The sequence below is a fragment of the Ascidia mentula genome, chromosome 8 (genome assembly GCF_947561715.1).
Source record: "Ascidia mentula chromosome 8, kaAscMent1.1, whole genome shotgun sequence".
Lineage (NCBI taxonomy): Eukaryota > Metazoa > Chordata > Ascidiacea > Phlebobranchia > Ascidiidae > Ascidia > Ascidia mentula.
In genome coordinates, this window is record NC_138573.1 from 11,126,766 (window position 1) to 11,139,877 (window position 13,112).

General features: G+C 38.5%; 2 protein-coding genes across 2 annotated transcripts; one reads left to right on the top strand and one right to left on the bottom strand.

Annotated features, from left to right (window-relative positions):
- Nucleotides 1-1,257: 1,257 nt before the first annotated feature.
- LOC145911320 (uncharacterized) lies at nucleotides 1,258-4,106 on the bottom strand. Its single transcript, XM_082998627.1, has 4 exons — nucleotides 3,961-4,106; nucleotides 3,136-3,858; nucleotides 2,913-3,039; nucleotides 1,258-2,645 (listed from the first exon to the last, which is right to left on the bottom strand). Exons 1-4 carry the CDS (start codon nucleotides 4,054-4,056, stop codon nucleotides 1,708-1,710), a joined length of 1,884 nt encoding a protein of 627 aa, XP_082854753.1. The 5' UTR covers nucleotides 4,057-4,106; the 3' UTR covers nucleotides 1,258-1,707.
- A 2,449-nt stretch (nucleotides 4,107-6,555) lies between these two features.
- LOC145911423 (BTB/POZ domain-containing protein 19-like) lies at nucleotides 6,556-7,714 on the top strand. The gene is made up of 2 exons (XM_082998749.1): nucleotides 6,556-7,470; nucleotides 7,543-7,714. Exon 1 carries the CDS (start codon nucleotides 6,575-6,577, stop codon nucleotides 7,451-7,453), a length of 879 nt encoding a protein of 292 aa, XP_082854875.1. The 5' UTR covers nucleotides 6,556-6,574; the 3' UTR covers nucleotides 7,454-7,470; nucleotides 7,543-7,714.
- Nucleotides 7,715-13,112: the final 5,398 nt, after the last annotated feature.

The following is a 13,112-nucleotide window of genomic DNA, read 5'->3' on the forward strand; positions in this document are numbered from 1 at the left end:
AGATTTTTTGAAGATGCTCGCAATTTTTTGCGGTATCCATAAAGTCAGGAGAATATAAATCTGCTTGTGTCTTTGTTACTACGATAAAATACTAAATAATGGGGCACGACAAACAGGATAGGCTACAACAAAAATGATATAAAAGTTATTATAAAGTAACCGCAGGGCCTTCATGCGATGAAATTTCTCCATATATGAGACAATTAGTTAGAGATCACTTTGGATTTTAGAGACATCTCGTGGAGCCTGGAAGTAATGTAGTTTATTCTAAACATGCCGAAAATGTGTTTGTCGTGTAGTAGGGCAGTGATTCATAATTTTTTAGGTCATGGCACACTTGAATCCTGTGGAATCGTTTGCGACACACAAAAATTTAAAGTCGGTTTTAATAGCGTCTTTTTAGAGAGGAGCGACAGTGTTCCATTATTTTCCTCTGGACCGCACACTTTTTCGTTATCATCCGATAGAAGTTACTTAAATTTGAAGGTACTTAGTTTTTTTGCCATCAAAACATTGAGCGAAGCGCGTTTAAATAGCTTTGGGTTTCTTGTGTATTTATCGCGATATAACGTAAAACTACGATAGGGTTGCCAGACATCCGGATTTTGGAGCTAAAATCTGCGTCAGGGGGAAATGGCAAAAAGTGCCAATGTGTCAGGAGTTTTGAACATGGCAGAACCACTAAAGGCAGGTAAATTAACGTAACATTCCGCAGTTGGGGCGCCAGAAACTCTGAAAAATTCGTTAACCAAAGTCAAGGTCAATGTTTCAAATTTTGGGACCTGAAAGTTGTCAAGGTGATTGATATAACTCTGTCCGGTATTGTGCTTTGACAGTCATGGTAATCCTAAACTATGCCGATGTAATTTTGGAATTTCAAAAAAATATTGCCACCTCAACATTTTGCTAAAAATAATATTTTGTTACATCTTTACTCATTTCGCTGTAGCTTACCTTCTGTATTCTTTAAATTACAGTAGCCTAAATCAGTCAGTGAAAAGATGGCGGCATCATTGATCAATAGGTGGCAATAAATTGGCCTAATTTATAGAGGTGCTTCAAAAATGTGCTCCCCTTTTACTTAATCCTAAATACGACACTGGTTTCAACTTAAACTATGTTTAAACAACACTACTGTAGTCACACTTGAAACATTTCTAACCAACGGTGTGTGTCACATTAGTTATGCGTGTCGAGTGTTGTGTACACATACTTTATAAGTTGCAATGACTTGCACCTAAAATGAAAGAACAAATATGGATTGAAAATTCGTTTTTTGAATGAGCAAATGTAGTTTGTAAAGCACGAATTCTCGCACACCTAGTTTCCGAGCTGTCAAAGTTCATTTAAATGTGAAAATATAAAAGTTACAAAAGCTAAAAGCAACATTTTTAGAATTAAAATAAAAAAACAGCATTTTGTCTTAAAAAGTGATTTCAAAAAGAAAACTACCTAAATCAACAACAATAGTAAATTAATACACAACAAAATTCAAACAGCAATGACACAATGTAATAAACATTATGTGGTGTAATGTATTTTTATCATACGCTACCTAAATAAAAAAGACACAAAGCAATAGTGGCAAAAATAATCCAGTAACAAGTGCATAAAATAGAAAAAAAATTAATCCTTCTTAAATCATTGAAATGTTATCTCATAATGTTTAAAATACATTTCTAGTTTTATTGACAAATCTTCATACATTTAAAATTTTAAGCCCCTCCATTTTGACTTAAAATTTTGCGTGGAGTTTTCTCTTAATAGTTTATGTGTTGATAGTCCAACACTGAAAGAAGAAGTTGGTTCCAACTGTAAATCATGTGATTGATTCACATTGCTGTGTATTTTTTCTGTTAAAAGGCTTCCAATCGAGTTCTCAAACAATGGGTCATTGTACAATGATTTCAACTCCGGTTCGGGTTTCAAAAAATTGTCGTCTTGCTTTTCACATAGTATGGCATCAATGTCACCTGAAACAGGTACCCACTCTGGAGGTGGTTCTATTTGTCTCCCTGTAATTGTCAGGTCAATATCCCCTACATCAATAAGAAGATTATCCACTTGTTTCTCCCCATCTATTTGTTCCAGGTTAAGTGTGGTATAGTCTGTGCCACAGTTTTCAAATAATATTCCATCATTATCTGATTCTTCCCACATTATTGTATTATCAAGTGCATTTTCTTGACTAGCATTGCTGCAAACAAACTTGTTTTCATTGTTCAGATCTTCAACACCTTTATTCTGTACAATTGGGTTTGTAGACAGTATGGGTCCAGGTACAACTTCCAAATTAGTCAGTGGATTACTTGAAATTACTCCAGTAGTACGTTTTATAGCAGTTGATGTTGGTGTTGGAATTTGTTCCTCATTTAGGCCAAAAACATCAGCAAAAACAGAATTCCAATTGTAATCACCTTTTAATGATCCTAGTTCAGGAGCTTGCTCTTGAAGTAGGTTTTTTTTGCTTTTCTTTTGCATATCTACAACTTTTTGACAGTTGCAAGCCTTCACATTTTTTTTGCAATTGATTACTTTTTGGGGACTTTGCTGTTTTCTCTTTCTTCCTGATATTGTTAAAAACATGCTTTGCTTTGCATGTTCCACATCGTGGGGCTGTGATGCATCCAAGGATTGAATGGATTCTGTAAATGCCAAATCACATAGAACACATAAAACATCATTTTACCTTCCATATCATGGCACTTATTTCTACAGTTATAATATTAACAAACCTAATTTTATATTTACTGTTAAAATGACATTAAAAATGCTATGAATAAAACACATAAATCACTGCTTTACTACATATTTTTGATGTAAAGTGTGATTTATTTTATTAGAAGCCACTCTAAGTGTAGCATGATTTTTCAAAAATTTTGTGTTGTATATTCAAAAATAAATTATGATACCTTTTTGACATTGTGTCGTGATTTCTGATGGGTTTATTTGCCAAAACGATGTATTACATGGCTGCTTCTTTTTTCGCTGCACTTTGGAGAAGCATTTGCTTTTCTCCAATATTTCTTCCACAGATATCTAGAGGCATGTGTAATTTTTAATTTAATCATATACAACAAAAATTGTAATGTCATCACCGAAGTAATGTGAAAACACATCACAGTTTGAACATACCTGGCACAGATCATCAGCATAACGGTAGTAAATGAAGTTGTCTTTGATCCATTTACATATTGAAGAAGATGTCATCCTACTACGTTTTGACTTTTGCAATGCCATGTATATCAAGGAAATGAATGTAAATGGTGGCTTAACCAAAGCATTGGTTTTGTAGTCAACTGTCCCTTTATAGACGTCTTTTCTCATGTTGCTGGAAGAACTAAATGTATATGGTTTTGCTGCATCAGACAACAATGGGCCAATGCAGCTTTCTATTGGAAGTTTTGCATCATCTTCTACAATATGTTCGGCACTCAACATCGTGTTGCTGTTTACACAACAAGCCTTTTTCTTATTAGCTGCACACGCAAGTAACTGAGTTGGATATGAAACAGTCTGCCTCTTTACAAGAGGCTGATTTGATTTGGAAGAAGTGCATAAGTTAAAATCATTTAAATTGTGTTGATTATTGAAGTACAACTCTTCCTTAGGTGCAAAAAATGGTGTGCAGTTAAAATTTGTGTTTTGACTTGGTGACTTTGGAGCACAAAGCTTGCTGCAAGAAGCATTCTTTTGCAAAACAGGTCTTTGATGTGCAATTCGAAGAGATGCTTTTTCCTTTCCATTTACGTCACAGCATTGTCTGGAATCGATTGGGGGGTTAATATTGACATTGAGATTCCACAACCATTGCAAACTGGTCAAACTGTCATCAAGATGATCTCTACTGCAATTACCCTGTATAAACATAAAAGAACAAGAGCAACTAAAATGATATAAGCCCAGGCCTACATCACAAAAAATATGTTTATTGGAAACAAACATTTCCATTTAGCCTACCTGTTTTGGATAATGGTTGGAGAGTTCTTGAATGTTTTGCTGAATTTGTGCTTGGATTTGTCTTTTGGTAGAAAATTTCCCACTGTTTCTCAACATGTTTTTCTTTTATAAATACATCATGCCAATTGCTATGTCAAAAGGTTTACCAATCTAAAATGGAATGTTAAGTAAATGGGGTGAAAGTAAACAATATTAGACAACTAACTAGCGAAGTGAATATAATAACAATTACCTACCTAAGTCAAATGCATTTTTTCAATGCATGAACAAAGAAGTAGGCCTAATTAGGTATAGTTTTTTAAACTCATACATTCAAACGAAAAAAACACAAATAAAGAAGACATGTTGCCATCACTGACATGTGCGTTATGACATCAAGAATATGTAGCACATTATCTAAAAACTTCCTGGAAAGCCGTTTTAAGGTCAATCTACGAGTTAGGGTTTAGTAAACTAGTGCTGATGGAACAAGATTTCTTTCTTCAGGGCGTCACTAAATACCATGGTGATAACAACATCAATGTTTATGTTGGCATAGAAATCGTGTTTTTTGTCCAACTGGTGTAACTCTTGAGAGACGATATTTCTCTGGACGTTTGATTCGTTAAGTCAAATGTTTATTTTAGGGTTTACATCGCCTTTTGGATGCATTGTCTGCAATCCTTCAAAACTAGATTTGTGAAAACCGATACTATTTGAATAAGGCGACAATGCTAAAATGAGCAATACACGCAATCTAATATGTTGCTCTGTTTTGCAAATGTCTTGCAGACCGACTCAAAACTATGGTAAGCGAATTTTATTTCCGATTTTGTTGTTGGTATATTATTGGTTAACTGTGCTGATTGATGTATGATTTCTTGACGAAAAGCCGTGAACTATAGGGCTACGTTATCTGTATGCATTTGTGACCGTCATTGTCAAGTGATTGTGAAAGTGTGCTGAATTCACACGTTTTCGGAGTTTTGTAAGGCAGTTCTGCTATTAATGAAAATAACCAGTTACTGGGTATAGTCCCAATGTAAAGATATCTTCTGCATAAGGAATGGTCAACCACCGACCCGTGGTCGTTAATTATTTCCACATTATTTTAAAAGATTTTATTTGCCCTGGTGACATCTCGGTTACCATCACAAATTGAAGATCTATGTCTAAAAACACAGGAGAATTCCCGTCTGAATCACAAGAGTTGATTGATGTAATTGATGCTGTGAAACCTGTACGCAGACCGGTGCACCGTCTCCCAATGGCTCGGTACGGACTTTCAAAAGCACAGCGAATGCACGTGCTCGCCGAAATGCTGATGCCACCGCTTTAAGATTTCAACAGCTTAGGCGAAAATGTGCTTTAAAATCAAGAATGTTCGATCTTGAGCCCAGGACGATGTGGAATTGGCTGAATTCGCTGCGGACAGCTGTTAGACCTACGTTATATTTCTGTTGATAACACATCAAAATAGTAGCTAGAAAGCATTTTCGTGCTAATCATGAGAATCATGCTGATCATCAGGTATGGTTCGTTTCGAAATATCCCTAAAAAGTAGTCCAACGAATGAAAAGGGAGGAATGTTTTCTTTTGGAAAGCCAATTAACAGAACTGAAAGTTTATCAGATAATGGAATAATTGTGTGGGTATCACGATCGGATCCAGAAACTTTCTCACTTTTAGAAAGTATTGTGATACAATGATGGCGATTTAATAAACATAAATCTATTTCTAGACAACTCTTTTGTCTGCAACTACAGCGCTCTTTTTACTGTTTTGACATGTCGTCCTTAGTCACCAGCTGCACAGTTTGCACTGTCTGAAAGTTCACTGATAATTATTGGCTTGTTTGATTCTTAACAATAGAAAAAAAGTGAGAAAACAACAAAAATTAGACTATATAAGAATTCAAAACATGATTAACATATCACAACATTTATTGACTAACTAGAAAAAGGCGCACGCTGAATGCGCAGAATAGGAAAATCCATGAAAATTGCACGCGGTCGAAAGAGCGAACAAAATGGATACATAAATGTTTGGCACAATTGTAGGCAATATCGTTTCACTTTAAGTAATATTAGCGGTCGAAAGAGCGAACAAAATGGATACATAAATGTTTGGCACAATTGTAGGCAATATCGTTTCACTTTAAGTAATATTAGTCCGAAAACCTACTTAAGTTTTGCAGTCTGTTCAATCAGGAAAAAAACAACAATCTCCAATCTCCCTGGTAGTCGACTTGTGACAAAGCTTCCTTTCACATCCATTTGTTATTTGATAATAATCTCAGGTTGTTTTGTGCTATGTGAGTATAAATGATGTCATTATGTTGTTTAAATCTTTCCATTTCATTGACAATCTACAGAACAGTGATAAAACCACTAGTCTGTAAAGTGTGGATTGGAGAACGTACTTGACTTTGACATAAGTTTCATACTTTAATTGCGGACAAGTTGGCCAAAGCTGCTCGTTACAATAGGAAATACCTTAGGCTTTAAAACCAGATGGGCTAGTTTTAGAGCGTTGCCTCAGGACATTTATATTTCGTCCTAACCTATTCAACTTGTGATCATAAGACGTACAGTTTATGTCACTGCACAGGATTGTTCTTAAAAACGTAGCTAAGATGGAAGAAAGATTGGTACGAGGCGATCAGACGTCTTTTTACAGCCTAATGAGAAAGCGCTGCATTAACCACAAAGACTATAGCGATGTAATGTTTTTGGTTGGGCCACAAAGACAACTTATATATGCTCATAGATGCATTCTCGCAGCTCGATCAGAGGCTTTTCGTTCGATGTTTTCACAGCAGCCTATCCATGCAGTGGCTGGAAGAGACGCGCCTCATTCCCTTCCAGACGTGCGACCAGAAGTGTTTCTCACAGCATTGGATTACATTTACAGCAACTGCTGCACGCTAACACAAGATCTTGCACCAGATGTGATGTCACTTGCCATTGAATATGGTTTAGATGGTTTAAAACGACTTTCCTTGCGGTATTTGATGGATGGATTATGTGACGAGACAGCATGTGATGTACTGCAAGCTGCTGTTACCCATGCTCAACCAGACATGCTGCAAAAATCGCTTGAATTTATAGCTCTTAATGCGCTAAACGTTGTGAGATCTGATCGTTTTCAAGAACTTTCAGGTGAAGCTTTGGGAGCAGTTTTAAGAGGGGACTCGCTTGAAGCGGACGAAATGGATGTGTTAAGCGCTGTAAGACGCTGGTGCCGCAGTAACTCAATGCTTTCCAATAGGCACATAAAAGAACTAGCACCATCGGTGATGCCTCTCATTAGACTGCCGTTGTTATCACCTGAAGAACTAAAAAAAGTTGAGGAAGAAAACAAGAAAGATGGAATGATACCAATGGAGCAATTGGCAGCTGCATGGCGGTTTCACGCATTGAAGGAGAATACTCCACACTCTTATAGCACATGCCTTCGGGCAGGCACAAAACACCGACCTCATCACTCTTATTTGCCAAAAGAAAAGAAATAGTTGAAAGCCATGTGAAGGTAATACATGCTTACGATGCTGGAGAAGTAATAAAAAAATACACACGATAAACTGATTTTTATTTCGTCCAGGCAGTCACGCCATCCACTGCAATCACTCCTTAATTCAACCAATGTTGTCCAACAGCATACAAAAGTAACTTTTCCAAATTCTTAAATATTTTCTATTTGTTGTAAACACAAAGCATTAAATTGTCCAGCATTGATCATGCTTTTTTGTTTTGCATATCGTTTCATGGCAATAACCTGCAATAAAAGTGTAATAACGTTTTTGAGATATGATCGTATAAAGGCAAAAAATGTACAATGTTAAATTTAACATTTATTTGACTACAGTATGAAAAATGCAAAACTTTATTTGGCCATGTTAAAATGCTAAATGGGACGTAGTACTTGTAATGTAATGAGGGTACGCAAAACCTCTTTTGGTAGGCTATTACGTGTGGTATTGTGTTGTACAAAACATTTAATACTTACAGTCTTAAGGCCTTTGAAATGCATACGTTCTCACAACATTTTACTTCTGATTGTCGATAAACTCCAGTCGAGCTTGGCATCTGTCAAACATCAGGCATCAGTTAGGTTTGCAGCAAAAATTGTCTTAACCTCATGACACGCAAAGCACACACGGATTCCAGCACAAACGAAATACGTTCTTACAAATTTTCTTAACATTTTTAGTGTAATAAGGCCGCAAATGCGAAACCTCAAGTGTGTATGGCGCTGCATAAAACAATGTAAGTTGTTGCAAAAAACTCAAAGAAAACAAAACACACGCAGGAACACAGCAAAACTATTTTAAAGTGCATATGACACGGTCATGGCAACTTTGCGTAAAACTAAAGGTACATCTACAACATATATCAACAAACAAACAAGTTTTTCGGTTCTACGTCACTAAAAAATGTAGAAACGAAAAGTAGCGACGACCAAAATTGTCAACCTTTTTCGCTGTAGCAAGTTTGACGCCACACGACGCAATCGCGTCAAAAAATGCATTGTTTACATTGTAGAAGGTGCCTTATATTGCAGATACCGAATAGTTTCAAGCATAGGAGAAACACTAATTTACGGAATAAGGAACCTAAGGAATCTAAGGAAACTCACACTAATTTATGGAGCTAAGGAACGGAAATAGTCTAAGGAAAATACAAAGGGCTTACGGAACTGGCCAGGGGCATCTAAGGAAAATATATACAGCTTGCCGAACTGGCCTATGGCGTCTAAGGAAAATACATACTGCTTACGGAACTGGCCAAGAGCGACTAAGGAAAATACAAAGGGCTTACGGAACTGGCCAGGGGCATCTAAGGAAAATATATACAGCTTGCCGAACTGGCCTATGGCGTCTAAGGAAAATACATAGAGCTTACGGAACTGGCTAAGAGCGTCTAAGGAAAATATATAGAGCTTACGAAACGGGCCAAGGGCGTCTAAGGAAAATATATGGGGCTTTCGGAACTGACCAAGGGCGTCTAAGGAAAGTAGATAGAGCTTACGGAACTGGCTAAGAGCGTCTAAGGAAAATATATAGAGCTCACGAAACTGGCCAAGGGCGTTTAAGGAAAATATATCGAGCTTACGAAACTGACCAAGGGCGTCTAGGGAAAGTAGATAGAGCTTACGGAACTGGCTAAGAGCGTCCAAGGAAAACATATCGAGCTCACGAAACTGGCCTATGGCGTCTAAGGAAAATATATAGAGCTTACGAAACTGGCCAAGGGCGTCTAAGGAAAATATATAGAGCTTACGAAACTGGCCAAGGGCGTCCAAGGAAAATATATAGGGCTTACGAAACTGGCCTATGGCGTCTAAGGAAAATATATAGAGCTTACGGAACTGGCAAAGGGCGTCTAAGGAAAATATATAGAGCTCACGAAACTGGCCTATGGAGTCTAAGGAAAATATATAGAGCTTACGAAACTGGCCAAGGGCGTGTAAGGAAAATACATAGAGCTTACGAAACTGGCCAAGGGCGTCCAAGGAAAATATATAGGGCTTACGAAACTGGCCTATGGCGTCTAAGGAAAATATATAGAGCTTACGGAACTGGCAAAGGGCGTCTAAGGAAAATATATAGAGCTCACGAAACTGGCCAAGGGCGTCTAAGGAAAATATATAGAGCTTACGAAACTGACCAAGGGCGTCTAAGGAAAATATATAGAGCTCACGAAACTGGCCTATGGAGTCTAAGGAAAATATATAGAGCTCACGAAACTGGCCAAGGGCGTTTAAGGAAAATATATCGAGCTTACGAAACTGACCAAGGGCGTCTAGGGAAAGTAGATAGAGCTTACGGAACTGGCTAAGAGCGTCTAAGGAAAACATATCGAGCTCACGAAACTGGCCTATGGCGTCTAAGGAAAATATATAGAGCTTACGAAACTGGCCAAGGGCGTCTAAGGAAAATATATAGAGCTTACGAAACTGGCCAAGGGCGTCCAAGGAAAATATATAGGGCTTACGAAACTGGCCTATGGCGTCTAAGGAAAATATATAGAGCTTACGGAACTGGCAAAGGGCGTCTAAGGAAAATATATAGAGCTCACGAAACTGGCCTATGGAGTCTAAGGAAAATATATAGAGCTTACGAAACTGGCCAAGGGCGTGTAAGGAAAATACATAGAGCTTACGAAACTGGCCAAGGGCGTCCAAGGAAAATATATAGGGCTTACGATACTGGCCTATGGCGTCTAAGGAAAATATATAGAGCTTACGGAACTGGCAAAGGGCGTCTAAGGAAAATATATAGAGCTTACGAAACTGGCCAAGGGCGTCCAAGGAAAATATATAGGGCTTACGAAACTGGCCTATGGCGTCTAAGGAAAATATATAGAGCTTACGGAACTGGCAAAGGGCGTCTAAGGAAAATATATAGAGCTCACGAAACTGGCCTATGGAGTCTAAGGAAAATATATAGAGCTTACGAAACTGGCCAAGGGCGTGTAAGGAAAATACATAGAGCTTACGAAACTGGCCAAGGGCGTCCAAGGAAAATATATAGGGCTTACGAAACTGGCCTATGGCGTCTAAGGAAAATATATAGAGCTTACGGAACTGGCAAAGGGCGTCTAAGGAAAATATATAGAGCTCACGAAACTGGCCAAGGGCGTCTAAGGAAAATATATAGAGCTCACGAAACTGGCCTATGGAGTCTAAGGAAAATATATAGAGCTCACGAAACTGGCCTATGGAGTCTAAGGAAAATATATAGAGCTTACGAAACTGGCCAAGGGCGTCTAAGGAAAATACATAGAGCTTACGAAACTGGCCAAGGGCGTCTAAGGAAAATACATAGAGCTTACGAAACTGGCCAAGGGCGTCCAAGGAAAATATATAGGGCTTACGGAACTGGCCAAGGGCGTCTAAGGAAAACATATAGGGCTTACGGAACGGGCCAAGGGCGTCTAAGAAAAGTAGATAGAGCTTACGGAACTGGCTGAGAGCGTCTAAGGAATATAAATAGAGCTAACGAAACTGGCCAAGGGCGTCTAAGGAAAATATGTAGAGCTTACGAAACTGACCAAGGGCGTCTAAGGAAAAATATAGAGCTTACGAAACTGACCAAGGGCGTCTAAGGAAAATACATAGAGCTTACGAAACTGGACAAGGGCGTCCAAGGAAAATATATAGGGCTCACGGAACTGGCCAAGGGCGTCTAAGGAAAACATATAGGGCTTACGGAACGGGCCAAGGGCGTCTAAGAAAAATATATAGAGCTTACGAAACTGACCAAGGGCGTCTAAGGAAAAATATAGAGCTTACGAAACTGGCCTATGGCGTCTAAGGAAAATATATAGAGCTTACGGAACTGTGGCTAAGGGCGTCTAAGGAAAATATATAGAGCTTACGAAACTGACCAAGGGCGTCTAAGGAAAGTAGATAGAGCTTACGGAACTGGAAAAAGGCGTCTAAGGAAAATATATAGAGCTTACGGAACGGGCCAAGGGCGTCTAAGGAAAACATATAGGGCTTACGGAACGGGCCAAGGGCGTCTAAGGAAAATATATAGAGCTTACGGAACTGACTAAGGGCGTCTAAGGAAAATATATAGAGCTTACGGAACGGGCCAAGGGCATCTAAGGAAACTATATAGAGCTTACGGAACTGACCAAGGGCGTCTAAGGAAAATATATAGGGCTTACGGAACGGGCCTACGGCGTCTAAGGAAAATATGTAGAGCTTACGGAACGGGCCAAAGGCATCTGAGGAAAATATATAGAGCTTACGTTACCTCAAAAGTAGTGATGCACCGAAAGTTCGGTTTGCCGAATTTATTCGGCCGAAACCTAGGTTTCAATAATTATTCGGTTTCGGCCGAATATTTTTGCAAAATTTTTACTGCCAAAACCGAAACTTTTTTACTACATGCGACATTGGTACGCAAAGTTTAGTAAATAGTTTAGAATCATAGTTCAAACTGTACTGGTGTGTTTTATTCGTTAGTTGTCATCGAAATCAACTTTAAGCAGTTGGTAGTGCCAATAAAAGGTTGTATAATAGGATCAGATGCATTCCAGCAAATGTTTTGTTTAAATTTATTGCGATTTTAAAGAGATGGATAACAAAATTAGTTTCGGTTGATTCGGCCGAATTTATTCATCAACTTTTACCGAATATTCGGTTTCGACCGAATAAAAAAAATGCTGTTTCGGTGCATCACTACTCAAAAGGTCAGGACAAGGTTTTACATCAACAAAAATATGTCACTGTGACTTCAGAAACCATAGGCTTATTTGTCCCTGATTGTCAGAAGACAGAAGGGTATAGCAGCAACGACATTACTCTGTACTTCGATACGACGGGTGTTACGACAATAAGCTTCCCAGTACAAAATAATTATTTCCCGCCACTACATACAGTGATTTTGTTGTCGACGTCTTGTGACGAAATAAGCACCTAATATCTTACGATCCCCACGTTTCAGCCGGTGTAATGTTGAGTCTGGTAAAATAAGCCTGTATGTGCTTTTAATATTCTTTTTGAACAGGTGTGGTCAAAATCTTTTAAAATCGCAACATAGGAATTTATTTTGGGACTACCGGAATAAACGTGAATATTTAAAACTTGACCGACCTTATGCAACCAGTTGAAGAACTGTAAGGTGGAATTGAGAAAGGGCTTGAATTCCACATTATTTTAAAAGATTTTATTTGCCCTGGTGACATTTCGGTTACCATCACAAATTGAAGATCTATGTCTAAAGACACAGGAGAAGTCCCGTCCGCATCACAAGAGCTGTTTGATGTAATTGATGCTGTGAAACCTGTACAAACCGGTGTACCGTCTTCCACCACATGCACCGTCTCCCACTTTCAAAAGCACAGCGAGTGCACGTGCCGCCGCTTTAAGACTTCAACAGCTTAAGCGAAGATGTGCTTTAAAATCAAGAATGTTGGATCTTCAGCTCGAGCTCTCTAAAGCCCAAGACGATGTGGAATTGGCTGAATTCGCTGCGGACACAGTAAGTGAATTCGACTCATGCGTATCTACGCAAGGATGGGACCTCACCCCAGTTATGAAGCAAGAGCCCATCTGTTTGAACACGCCAAAACTCCTGAACCACACAAACTGGGAAAAACATCCACGAAGGAAAGCGACTTTTTGAGTCAACCAGACTCCAGAGTACATGAACATGATTT

Bases quoted from the DNA above. Each gene is read 5' to 3' on its own strand.
- LOC145911320 (XM_082998627.1), bottom strand. From the start codon at position 4,056: ATGTTGAGAAACAGTGGGAAATTTTCTACCAAAAGACAAATCCAAGCA. The intron at 3,859-3,960 runs GTAGGCTAAATG...ATGTTTATACAG, and splicing joins CCAACCATTATCCAAAACAG to GGTAATTGCAGTAGAGATCA. The intron at 3,040-3,135 runs GTATGTTCAAAC...ACATGCCTCTAG, and splicing joins ATGCTGATGATCTGTGCCAG to ATATCTGTGGAAGAAATATT.
- LOC145911423 (XM_082998749.1), top strand. From the start codon at position 6,575: ATGGAAGAAAGATTGGTACGAGGCGATCAGACGTCTTTTTACAGCCTA.